This window comes from Rana temporaria, chromosome 5 (genome assembly GCF_905171775.1).
Source record: "Rana temporaria chromosome 5, aRanTem1.1, whole genome shotgun sequence".
NCBI classification, from domain to species: domain Eukaryota; kingdom Metazoa; phylum Chordata; class Amphibia; order Anura; family Ranidae; genus Rana; species Rana temporaria.
In genome coordinates, this window is record NC_053493.1 from 272,677,451 (window position 1) to 272,691,004 (window position 13,554).

The 13,554-nt window shown below is 41.3% G+C and overlaps 1 protein-coding gene across 1 annotated transcript in view; it reads right to left on the reverse strand.

Moving 5' to 3' along the window:
- GALR1 (galanin receptor 1) overlaps positions 1–13,554 on the reverse strand; it is a 310,940-nt gene that overhangs the window by 106,829 nt on the left and 190,557 nt on the right. Inside the window, exon 2 of the mRNA XM_040353862.1 lies at positions 727–792. Coding sequence (XP_040209796.1) covers positions 727–792 — 66 coding nt within the window. The remainder of the gene's footprint in view (positions 1–726; positions 793–13,554) is intronic.

Below are 13,554 nucleotides of genomic sequence, written 5' to 3' on the forward strand. Positions count from 1 at the left end.
TAGTGGCTAATGAAGCATTTCAGGTGTAGTGCAGCTGAAATACAGAAGTATTTAAACTGAACTGCAATATAATGCAATATAGCTAAGCCTGAGAAGCAAAATAACTGACCTCCTTTGAGCAAGTACACAATATAAATTAAAATATGTAACATGCAAATAATGTTCTCTGATCAGAAGCAAAAAATCAATCTTTAATAGGTGAGAAAAAAAGCCATAGCGATGGTTTGATGGGGTTCCTTCAAGTAATAGTTGACCCTTTATGCAGTCCTTTACCATTGGTGGTCAGCCTATTTAGGGCTTCTATTTTTTACTTAAAACTGTTGACCACTGTAATTAAACAGTTGCAAGCTTTTAGCCACCTTTCTTATTTGGTTACTTCATCACTCCCAGGTGCAGACAGGGCTAATTTGAGACATATTGTCCTCCACAAGAGACCTCTGCTGTACTCGACCTGTGCAGTGTAGATTAATGTTCAGAAAAGTAGTCTCTGCCTTTCAATCCCTAGACCAGCAATCCAAACAATATTTCACTAAGAGACTAAAAATGATGAATTGTGTAAGTGAGCAGCATTTATACAATCCCTTTTCAGACATGGACTGGGCCCCATACATCCACCCGGGCTGCTATAGCTGTAGTTATACCCTTGATAATGTCATCTGATCAACGAGGAACTACAATTATGCATGTAAATATTTACAAACGTTGCTCTTATTAAAAATAAATTACCCTTTTCTTTGAAGCTTCAGATTTCTTGGACATGTTTCTTAACTTCTTGTGCAAATGGTTAAGAATCTGTAAGAAGAAGAACAAAATATGTATCATTTATAGTGAGTAACAACTAATATCCCAACTTGCATCAGCCATGTTCAATCACACCAAATGGTTTGTTTTATACTCAGTTTGCTTGGCTCCTTGAGTTATAAATACTAACACTTTTTTGGTGAATGGGTAGGGGTAGGATCTGGGGGCCTGTTTGCTAAAGGGGGCTTTCAGATTCTACATCAAGGCAATCAGAAATCAGCAATAAAATTGTGCACAAAACAGAGCAGCGGTTTGCACAAGCCTGGTCAAATGGATAGACGTCTCAAAATGGGCTCCACCCAACGCATTTTCATATAATAGGCTTTAGCTGGGGAAGGAGACTCACCCAAGACATCTACTAACAGCGTAGAAATACAAGTGGATGTGTGCAACACCGGAAGTCAAATTCATCTGTGCATCCTTTTTGAGTCACTTTTATTGGACATACGTATTACGAGTGATATTTAAAGCACACTAAGCCTCCAAGGTTCAAATGGATACTTGTTGTTACACTCAGATTCAAAAATGAAAACATTTATAATAAAAAAATGTATTATTTGATCTATGAAAACTGAAAAAATTATGTTTTCTAAAAATGGTAAAAATCAGGACACAAAGATTAAGTAAATCTCTCCGCAGTACTCTCATCCACCAATAATCTTACACATATAAGTATTTGCATGACCATCATAGGCACAGTATGAAAAGACATGGTGGATAAAATTAATACTAAACATAATTTCATAAAACACAGTTTAGCAAATAATTTATCACAGTGATTATATAATCCATATAGGGTATAAAATATTTATAAAAATAGACCCTCATTAAATATATTGACTATTTGACCATTACGTGATGTCACATGATGTTAAAAAAATAAATAAAAGTCTTGTCCCAAACTGTCTACTGTCATTTTTAAAATTTTGACACGTTTTGGTGAATGTGTAGGGGTACAATGTACCCGATACCTATTCAAATAGGGGGGTCCAGGATCTAGTGGTCTCCTTGTTAAACTTCCAGATTCTGATAAGCCCCCCACCCACAGACCCCCACAACCACTGGGCAAGGGTTGTGGGGAAGAGGCCCTTGTCCCCATCAACGCTCCCCCCCTTTTCCTGCGGCCTGCCAGGTTGCGTGCTCGGGTAAGGGTCTGGTATGGATTATTTTTATTTAGGCGCAGGCAGGGTTCCCCTTAATATCCATGCCAGACCTGGAGGGCCTTGTATGGATTTTGGGGGGACCCCCCATGCAATTTTGTTTTTAGTTTTGGTGTGTGGTTCCCCTTAATATTCATACCAGACCCAAAGGGCTTGATAATGGACTGGGGGGGGACCCATGCCGTTTTTTTCAATGATTTTCTTTTATATTGCCGAGATCCGACAATTCATTACAGCCGCAAGCAGTTTTAAATTAAAATGTTACCTTTAGAAATGTAATTTTGTTGTGGAATAGTTCAAAACATGGGAAAGATGCGCCACTTTACAGGCATACTAAGGACACCCCAGGCACATTTAAAGGGATATTTCATTTTTATTGTTTCACTATAAGTTCACCTTTTTTTTCTAAATTCCAGCTCCCCTATGTCATTTTAGCTGTATGTGTCCATACACTATACAATTTCCTTTAGATCTTCCATCAATTATGTAGTGCAAGGGCCTGCCTGATTGGACACAGAGTGATTGGCTAGATAGGGGTTTCCTCCTATTGTATACATTTGGAAAATCTAAAGGAGATCGTATAATCAGATGTATAGTGTATGGCCACCTTTATACACCTAAAATTACTAGTTGCGCTTTCAGTGCTATTAATTGGTAATGGCATACCAAACACAGAAGCAAACACACATTTTGCCATGCGAAACAACGAGTGGCAAATGCTGCAAATGCAACATGTTTTTTAAGCCACATAAAGCATAGCCCATTTAAATCAATGGCTACCCTATGCGTGTCACAGGAAAAACGAGCCACAAAACATCCACTCCCACTATGCTAGATGTGAATGGGACCTGAAAGTGAAATTGGTGCGATAACACAAGAACAATGAGGCTCCATTCACATCTGTGTGTTTCCCTGCATTTCAGAAATGCGCTGCACCAAAACTTGCTGTAAAAAACGCACCAAGCCCTGCTCTAAAAAAAGTTCTGAAACTTCTTTGGGGCAATTGCTGTGTGTAGGGCAGCACATTCAGGTGAATGGGCTGCCCTATATGTGATCACTGACCTATATGTGATCACTGATTGATTGCATTTCATTTAAAAAACGTGCAGCTGGGAGTGGGAGGGTGGATGATGCAGGGTGTGTGCTAATGAGATCAGCTGGTCAACTCCTTGTGTCATAACCTGCAGTCTGTAAGGACATAAGACAGAAGCTTGGTTCTTCTATTCTGACTTGCTATACTCACTTTATCCTTGGTGTTGCCCCCCGCAAATTTTGGAAAAAAAATACGTTTTTTTGTTTCTGTTATAAAATGTTGTAAATAAGTATGGTAATTTTTCACCTTCACTGATGTGTGCTGATGAGACTACACTGATGGGTACTGATAGTCTGCACTAATATGCAGCACTGATGTGCAATGATATGCAACACTGATGGACACTGATATATAACACTTATGGACACTGATAGATGGCACTTATGGGCACTGATAGACGGCACCTATGGGTATAGATAGGCAGCACTGGTGAGCACTGATGGGCACTGATAGGTGCACTGGTGGATGACACTGATAGGCTGCACTGATGGGCACTGACAGGCATTACTGGTGATGCCAGGGCAGAGTCTCCACCCAGTACAGAGTCTCCACCCAGTACAGAGTCTCCACCTAGAACAGGGCCCTTCACCCAGGGCAGAGTCTCCACCCAGGACAGAGTCTCCTCCCAGGGCACCCAGACGCTGTGAACGTTCACAGCGTCTCCCCGCAGGGATGTAGTCCCAAGGGAGGGGGTGAGCATGCTGACTAACCCCCAGCCAGAATGGCTCGGATGATGGGGCAAGCTTACAGGAAGTGAGAAATTCAGACAAAGAAAAAAATAATTTAGAAGGGAAATCGAAGAAAAAGGTAAGTAAACCAACAATGCACAAGCCTAAAGGAACCTATTTAAAAAATAAAAGAACTTTTACAACCCCTTTAAGATAAAAAACCTTCTGCCTTTACAACTCCTTTAATGTAACTGTTCTTCCTTTTCAGGGAGTTGGTGCCATAGCCTCGATCGATATGTGATTTTCATTGTCTCACAGGGAATCTGGGGTATATACAGATTCACACACGGAAGGCACCTGTAAATTTAATAATCTTTTCCCACAGATGTGCTGGAAAACAACATATATGTATACAGAAGAAAAGCACATTTACCACTTCCACTGTCCCCTAAAGTCTCTTACAAAATATTAGTATGAGCATACATTTAAATGTATTAATATTAGTTTATTGCAAAGAGTATGAAAGTTGAGTCTATCATTACAGATTGCAGACAGGGGAATAATACTTTGCCAAAAAATACTGCAGCCCATCATTTCAGATAACAGTTTGCAATTCTATTTTATCCATTATGATTAGCTATCGTTTCCTCTCTTTTTTCATTACCCTTCGTGCTTTTCTTCACAAATTATTATATCAATGAGCCAAATGTCAAACCTCTCTGAAGATTTGAAAAGTTTTCTTTCATTTGAGTTGGCACCCAAAATGTAATTTATTTATAGCCATCATCAGACTGTTCATTTTACAGGAATAGCACAATGAGATGGTGTTCTGTTAAGTTAACATCGCTGTCTACTGTCAGGCATAAGTTATTTTTTATATTTCAGAATTATAGAACTAATAGAGTTCACAAATATATTTGGTAATGTGGAGGAAACATCATCAATATACTTCATCAATGTGACCAAGTGTATAACTATAGCGACTAAAATATTCATGTATATCTGGCAGTCTTTTTTAGAAGGGCACCTTCATTTATTTCTTTGCTGACTTTCAGTAACATGGTGTTCTTTCTACAAATCAGTCATCCTGTCACATTTTCATAAATGAAAAAACAAATATATAAAGCTATAATGTTTTGTGTTCAGCGTATAATAACTTTGTACAATCATACTAAACAACTAGAACAAAAACTACCATATACTGTAAATATTCTTGGTAAAAACAAAATGTCAGGTGCAATAATAAAGTACAAGCTAAAACACTTGACCTTATTTGACAAGGTAAAGTGCACAGAGAAAGATGTATCACCATATTTACAAAGGAAACCTATACTGGTCTGGCTGCAAGTGGAGATAGACATGTGACAGTGGAGCTCCGCTTACCCAGCTTCTATCCACTGCCATCCTGGGCTAAGAACCCCACAAACAGCCACCAAACATCCTGGTCCCAGGACACCCCAGGAGCTGATCCCAGACGATATTTAGGAGACCGGCCGGACGTTCGATCTTCTTCTCGGCCCGCAGCCGGCTCCATAAACGTCTGACCCGCCGCCATCTTGGGGCCTAATAGGCCTCCGCGCTCGCTTGCCGTGATCCACGGGTCGAGCGGCAACCCCCCAGGGTACACCAGAGACAGCCTCGTAGGATCGGGTGGACTGCTTCTAAAGTCCACTGGAGGAACTGGGCAGATGACGGCGCTGCAAAGAGTCAGTTTTCCTGGAATAGACTGAGGCCAATACATTGGATCATGAGGGCTGGCATGCCCCCCCCCCCTCTGTCACTGTCATGGTCCTGGAATGTGACCGCGACCTCCTGAGGGGTCAATTCCCCTCAGGCTTCATGCCTGAAAGGTATATTCTTTTTTTGTTGCTGTTCTTGCTGTTTTTCCATGTTTTACAATTTTTTTTTTTTGCATATAATGGGGACCCTAAGGTCCATCTTGACCTTTGACTTTCTTTCCAAATGCTCTTGGGACTCCCATATATTACTCTGTTTTTTTTTATTTTTGTTCTTCTTTTCAATTTTTTTAGGGTCCTTTTTTGATCCGTTTCAGAAACACGGTTGTGTTTCCACTACCCTGTGCCAATTTTTCATGTTTTTACTTATTATAATCACTATTTTTTTTTACATCATGGTCTCTGCTGAATATATGGGCCCGGATTCAGTAAGATTTGCGCATAAATTACGGAGGCACAGTAGCTCCGTAAATTGCGAGGGCGCGCCGGCAAAATTGCCCGGCGTAAGCGCGCACAATTTAAATGAACCCGCAGGGGGCGGGAATCATTTTAATTAGGCGCGTTCCCGTGCCGATCGTAAAGCACATGCGCCATCGGGAAACTTTCCCGACGTGCATTGCGGCAAATGACGTCGCAAGGACGTCATTTGCTTCAAAGTGAACATGAACGGCATCCAGCGCCATTCACGAATCACTTACGCAAACGACGTGAAATTCAAATTTCACGACGCGGAAACGGCGGGTATACTTTAGCATTGGCTGCCCCTACTATTAGAAGGGGCAGCCTTACGCTAAAGACGCCGTACAGAAACTCCGTAACTTGCGTACACAGGGCTCGCGCAACATTATGAATCGGTGCTAGTATGCAATTTGCATACTATACACTGAGCACAATGGGAGCGCCCCCTAGCGGTCATCGCAAGAATGCAGCCTAAAATCTGCGTGGCATAAGAGCCTTATGCCACGCAGATTTTAGGCTGCAGTCGGCGTTACGATGTTCCTGAATCAGGAGCATTCGTAACGCCGGAGCAAGTCAGCAATTGCGCTGCGTAACTATGGTTACGCAGGCGCAATTGCTCTCTGAATCCAGGCCATGGTTTTTGTATGCAATGCGAGATATGCTTACAATGCTTAGTAATGGCTACTAATATACTTTCTTACAACGTTAAGGGCCTGGGCTCCATCTGTAAACGATAGCTGGCGTTGAGAGAGTTCAGGTCCTTTAATGCTGACGTGGTCATAGTTCAAGAGACACACTTTAAGGCTGATGGTTCATTTCAAATTTGCATCTAAACACTTCCCTACCACATTTGTTGCCTCTGATCCCTCCGGTAAAGCCGGAGTGGCTATTCTCTTCAAACGTTCCTCTGCCATACGTGTCAATTCATAATTTTTAGATCCTCGTGGCCGCTTTATTCTCTTGAACTGTGATCACATGAACACATCTTTCACCTTAGCGAATGTATATGCTCCCAACTCGGGTCAGATTGGGTTTCTTCAAGATTTTTTTGAAAAGCTTACTGCCTTCTCCCAACCCTTCATGATTATTGGGGGGGATTTCAACTTATGCATGTCCCCCTCCAAGGATAGATTTTCCTTGCTCCACAAAACTACCCCTGGACAAGCACAGAAATCCTCTGCCTCATTCCGAAGGACAATCAGGGCTCATAACTTGTTTGACGCTTGGAGAGTAAAACATCCAATCGCTAGACAATTTATCTTTTTCTCACCCTCATTCCAATTATACACGAGACTAGATAATTTTTTCATTACCGCTCCACTGTTGTCTTATTTAACTGACTCTAATGTCCATCCGATTACATGGTCAGACCATGCGCCCATTTCACTCGAGCTTCTTTTGTCTGCACCGACTTCTAGAACATGTCACTGGCGTCTCAATGAGCCCTGTCTCAATACCCCTGCTGTTCACTTGCACTTACAACACCAATTATCCAAATTTATTCAACTCAATGAGGGCTCTGTGTCTGAGGTCTCTACTCTGTGGGAAGCTCACAAGGCTTTTTTTAGGGGTGAATGCATTGCCGCTGGATCTCGTCTTAAGAGAGATCATGCTCTCCAACGCACGACTCTATTAGCCGACTTAACTAAAGCTGAGAGGAATCTTCTTAGTTCTCCCACGGTGGACTGCCTCCGCATTTTGACCTCCCTGAGAAACCGTATAAAATCCCTAGATCTGAACAGAATTGCTAAATCTATGCTCTGGTCAAAGCAAAAATGTTATGAATTTGCCAATAAACCTCACAGAATGTTGGTCAATAGGTTAAAACCTCGCCCCCATGCCTCTGTACCTGATTTCATTCTCCAGCCAGACGGTGTTCCCACTTATTGCCCTCTGGGTATGACTAAAGTATTTGGACATTTCTATCAAGACCTATATAACTGTCTTTCTAAGGACTCTGAGTCCCAGGTCTCCCAGGAGAAATTTGACGCTTTTGTTGACTCTCTTAATTTACCCAAATTGTCCTCAGGTGACTGTTCTGGACCTAATGCACAGATTACTGCTGAAGAGATCTCTACCGTTATAAAAGAACTCCCATCTCATAAATCTCCAGGCCCTGATGGACTTCCTTACTCCTATTATAAGAAATTCCTCCCGGAGTTACTGCCCCATATGGTAACTTTATTTGCATCACTGTTGAAAGGGACTGTACCCTGCTCTCAATTCTTACATGCATATATAACGGTCATCCCGAAACCGGACAAAGACCCATCAATTCCTGACAACTATCGCCCCATAGCCCTCTTGAACTCCGACTATAAAATATTTACTGAAATATTGGCAAACAGACTTGCCCTTCTTCTTCCATCATTGATACATATGGATCAGGTAGGATTTGTTCCTACTAGACATGCAGGGGATAACACAAGACGAACCATTGATCTTATTGACCTTTTGACCAAGACCATGAGACCTGCTATCAGGTTGAGATTAGAGGCGCAGAAAGCTTTTGACCGCTTAAATTGGTCCTTTATGTTTGCCACCTTGGTGAAATATGTTTTTTCTGGTCCATTTATGCAGGCTTTAAAAGCGCTGTACTCCACACCCACTTCTCAGGTTTGATTGGCTTCCTGTGTCTCACCGCCATTTCCCTAGAGTAATGGTACCAGACAGGGCTGGCCCCTGTCTCCTCTACTATTTATTTTAAGTCTCGAGCCTTTGGCTGCGGCTATTAGATCCCATCCAGATATACGTGGGGAGGCGCTGAGACAGGAGAAGTACAAACTTTCACTCTTGCGGATGACATATTATTAACGATCACTCGCCCACATACCTCCCTTCCTTCCACGTAACTCTAGACTTATTTAGTAGCCTTTCCGGTTTTAAGATTAACTCAACCAAAATGGAGGCCCTCCCTATAAATATCCCGGCAGATGCACTTGCCTCTCTACAAGGTAACTTCAATTACCGCTGGTGCACCCACTCCCTGAAATATTTAGGGGTACGCCTGTCCAACCTCAATTCTACCCTATACCAGGTTAATTTCCCTCCTTTATTCATGGAGATAGGTAGATTACTGAAGTTATGGACGAAGCTTCCGTTGTCTCTTATTGGGAGGATAAATGTCCTCAAAATGTCTATACTCCCTAAACTATTGTATTTCTTTGAAACTCTTCTGGTACTGATTCCCATGACCCAACTGAAAGCATTACATAGGAACTTTCTAAACTATCTGGAATAACGCCTCTCATAGAATAGCCAGCTCAGTCCTCATGGCCCCCCACTCACAGGGTGGCTTAGGAGCTCCCGATATATTTAAATACTATTATGCTACTTACTTAAAAGCCATAACCTCCTGGACGTCTAGATTTGCCCCAACCAGATGGTCTGAAATAGAGATGGGAATTACAGTCCCTGCCCACCCATGCTCTTTGTTGTGGCGCGACAAATCTTTTGCTCATTTACAAAAGGTCTGTCTAAACCCGATGCTATTTACTCTTTTAATCTGGAGACGCTGTTCTAGTAAATTTTCTTTATCGTCCCCTTGCCCACCCCTAACAAATATTCTCTTTAACCCGGAAATCCCTGACAGCTTATCCTATGACTCTATGTTGCCCTGGACTCAAGTAAACATATTTCACCTACATCACCTGGTGCACCCAGTAACGCGTACATTATTATCTTTCACAGACCTACAGTCAAAGCATAAAATCCCGAAAATCCTTTTTTATTCCTTCCTTCAGATTAAACATTTTTTTTACTTCCTGGTCCCCCCAACTGACCCTTAGAGTCCCTACTGACTTTGAACTGATGTGTTCTAGAGGCCCTCACGAACTCCACCAGATCTCCACTATCTACAAAATCTTACATTCAGCTTCTCCCCTCTCTGAAAACACCCATTCATATATGGAAGTGGTATGGTCCCACATACTGCGTAAGCCCATCTCATTGGGAGATTGGAGACGAATTTGGGACGCTGCCTCTAGGGTCTCTAGATGTGTAGCCCAGAAAGAAACTACATATAAAATACTTATGTTCTGGTACAGAACCCCTGAATTTTTAGCAGAACATAAATTGACCCCACATAGCCAATGTTGGAGATGTGGCTCCTCTGTGGGTACCCACCTCCACATCTTTTGGGACTGTCCGGTAATAACTCCCTTTTAGTCACAAGTCCATGATCTCCTGGAAAAGATCCTAGAGATCAACGTACCCTTTCAACCTTTATATATGTTACTAGGCTTACCTCTCCTGAAAATCTAAAAAAAATCTCTGCAAACTGATGGCTTTTCTTTTACTGGCAGCCAAACGTGTCATTCCTCAATGCTGGAGAGCTACCTCCCCTCCCACTTTTGCACAATTCTTATCGACAATTGCCGATATTAGAAGGATGAAACGTCTTACAGCTGTTATAGATGATTCTCTACCCAGATTCGAAGCTATTTGGGAGAGATGGAACTCTTCTGATGTTAACACAGAGCCTCATTCCACCACACCATAACTGCTTACCCATTGCCCATATCCCCTACAGATTCGTATAGAATGATTCCCATTTTCTCTTTTTTAAATATAGGTGATAGATTGTTGATACAGTATATGCTTCTGCTCAGCAGAGCCATGGTAAGTTGTTCTTGTTGAACCCACCACTTACAGTAATTTATATTTTATGGTATAACTACCTTGTATACTACCAGACTTGTATGTTTCCTGCTGCAAGTGTGACTGTTTATTTCTTGCACTCTTAATCATTCAAATGTCTGGATTATGTAATTACTTTGTCTGATTTGAAAATCTATAAATAAACAATTTATATAAAAAAAATACTATACTGACAAAGCGCTCAGGCTGCCAATGTTGACCTGTACTTCTGAAAATGCTAGTTGCCTTTCTGTCATGCTAAATTAATATGCTGGTGCTTTCTGGATCACTGACCTTGTGCAAATATGCAGATCAGGAGTTCTTATTTCAACCCAGTTTCTTTAAACTGTCTGCTTGATCCAGATCACTGACCACAGTATTGAAGCCACATGGTCAGCATGCCAGCTAGGCACCTAGCATCTTCAAAAACAAGTAAGATATGGCTTTCTCCATATCTCTTTTAATGTAATTTTTTTAAGTAACAACTTGGTGCTAACCTGGTATGCATCAGATCACCCATGTTAAAGAATTGCATACTATTACAGCCTTTATCGACCCTTTTACCCTGGAGAAACCTTTGAAATAAGTTTCAGCTCTCAGAGAACCCTTTCTAAAGATTATAATACCTGCAGTTTTAGGAACACGAATGTTATCAGTAAATTATAGGGCTGTTACTGATTAAAATTTTCATGTTTGATTAACCTTTTTTTTTTAAATCGATTAATCGACTAATTTCGATTAATTATAACGCACATACAATTTTCGGATCACCACTATATATAGTCCCCACTGTAATATCCACAGACCTCTCCCCCACTGTAATATCCACAGACATCTCCCCCACTACAATATCCACAGACATCTCCCCCACTGTAATATCCACAGACATCTCCCCCACTGCAATATCCACATACATCTCCCCACTGTAATATCCACAGACATCTCCCCCACTGTAATATCCACATACATCTCCCCCACTGTATAGGAAGATTAGTGCTTGATTAGTCTTACCAGAGAAGCCGGCCAAACACGAGCAGTTAAGGCCGGGTGATGACGTCAGCGCGCCGCTCTAGGCTTACCTAGGCCGCCACCGGCAGGACCAAGATGGCCGCCGCTCCAGCCTTTCCTATGGCCGAGGCAGCAGCGGAGCTCCACAGATCATGTGGTGTGCCGATCCGCATATGGTGACCCGTTCGGATCACAGATCATTTAGTATCCGTTGCACCACTAATACTGATTAAAAGAATTTTGATTGAACAAAAAAATGAACGATTAATCGAAGAATTAATCTTTAATTTCCACAGCCCTAGTAAATTGAAGATTTAAGAGTTAATGAAAGAATAAATAATTTTGCATATGTGTGTAGCCAGGTGCTTAACTAAGAATGGAGAGTGAGAGAAACACTAGATGCAGTTGCTCGTTGTAGAAGCTGCCCAGCGGTGCTGAACTGGTTAACAGCTTTATCAGAAAGAAGGGGGAGCTGATGAGCAGGAAGGGTTCAATAGACTGAATCAGGCCGCAGTACACTGTGGGAACTGTAGTCCAGAAGAGAGAGACTATACTGTAATCAAGAGTTTTTAAACCACATTACCCAGAGAGAGATTGCTAGAGATATTAGAAAAAGCCACATTTTCTCAGGCTGTACTGCACACAACTTCTTCTTGCCACGCGGAAGACCAGAGTGTGCACATTGATGTACAGGATGCACCATCACTGCTGCATATTGCGGGCCTGAGTGGAATCCAGAGAGTTAAGTTGGGGGTCCTGACAAACCGAGTCACCTGGGTGCAGGGAGTGTACTAATCGCTGTATGTGACCGGATAGTGAGCTGCAATATCACTGGGACTTGTAAGCTGCTGTTGTGGAGATTTACTTTCTTCTACTAGAGAGAATGAATCCTTTAGGAACTGACCATAAATCCATCTATTAGCCTTATTGCTACAGGCAGGCTTGACCGGGACTGCAAAATAAATTGCAATGTGTGGTGCTACGCTGTTTGAGGTAAATGATGAATGCGATGTTAATAATAATCGTAAAGTGGATCAATAAAACATATAAAACACTATCCTAATGAAATATCTCACAAAATAAGTGAAAACTCAAAAACAAAAAGTACAGCAATCTTGAATCACAGAAAAGACTGAAAAATAATCAATACATGCTGATGGTGAACATATAAATGTTAACGTGACTCAATAGAGGTAATAGGGTCCATAAAATATAAAAAAAAGTCCTAGAATAAATCTAGTATAGCTGATGTCAAAACGTGATGAACCTTTTACTGTGCAAAAATAAAGAATAAATAAAATAGGTGACAAGTGTCTCTTCTTTCAGTGCAGTGACTCCTCTGAGCCATCAGCCAGGATAACCATAAGAGAATCATTTGAAGCCATTGGAACCTTACCAGATCATTCATTTATGCTGTTACCTTACAGCAGTAAAGTGAGAGGCCAATCGGCACAGAGGTGTCATTGCACTGAAAGAAGGGTAGTGCTACACGTATATTATTTGACACCTAGTGCAGATCCTTTTACATTATCTCCCTGCTCTATAAACAGTAACAAAATAATTTGTTCAATAGTAATCATGAAATTACACAAATCATAATTACCAGAAGAGAAACACTTACTTTGAAAAGTGAAGTGCTCCCATATACAGTAGTGGTCAATGTAGTGCCCCCTTACATTGGTGATCGATATTGTGCTCCCTTCTATTGCCAATAGGTAAAAAAGTTTCCCTACATTGATGGTCAGTGTAGATGAGAGTACAATCCACAAATACTCAATGAACCCCTAGCAACCTCTAAAGTAACCATTTGTTAAAAAAAAAATGTACTATTAAATTTGCAATTATACCTTATATCTAAAAATAAAAATGTATTTTTCATTTATGATTTCCAGTAACTATACTTTTAAGAAGATGAAAAGGAAGGTGGAATTAGCTAACAGGGATAGAAAGAAAGCTGGACTATGCTCCTTTGACTATTAGGCCTCGTACAC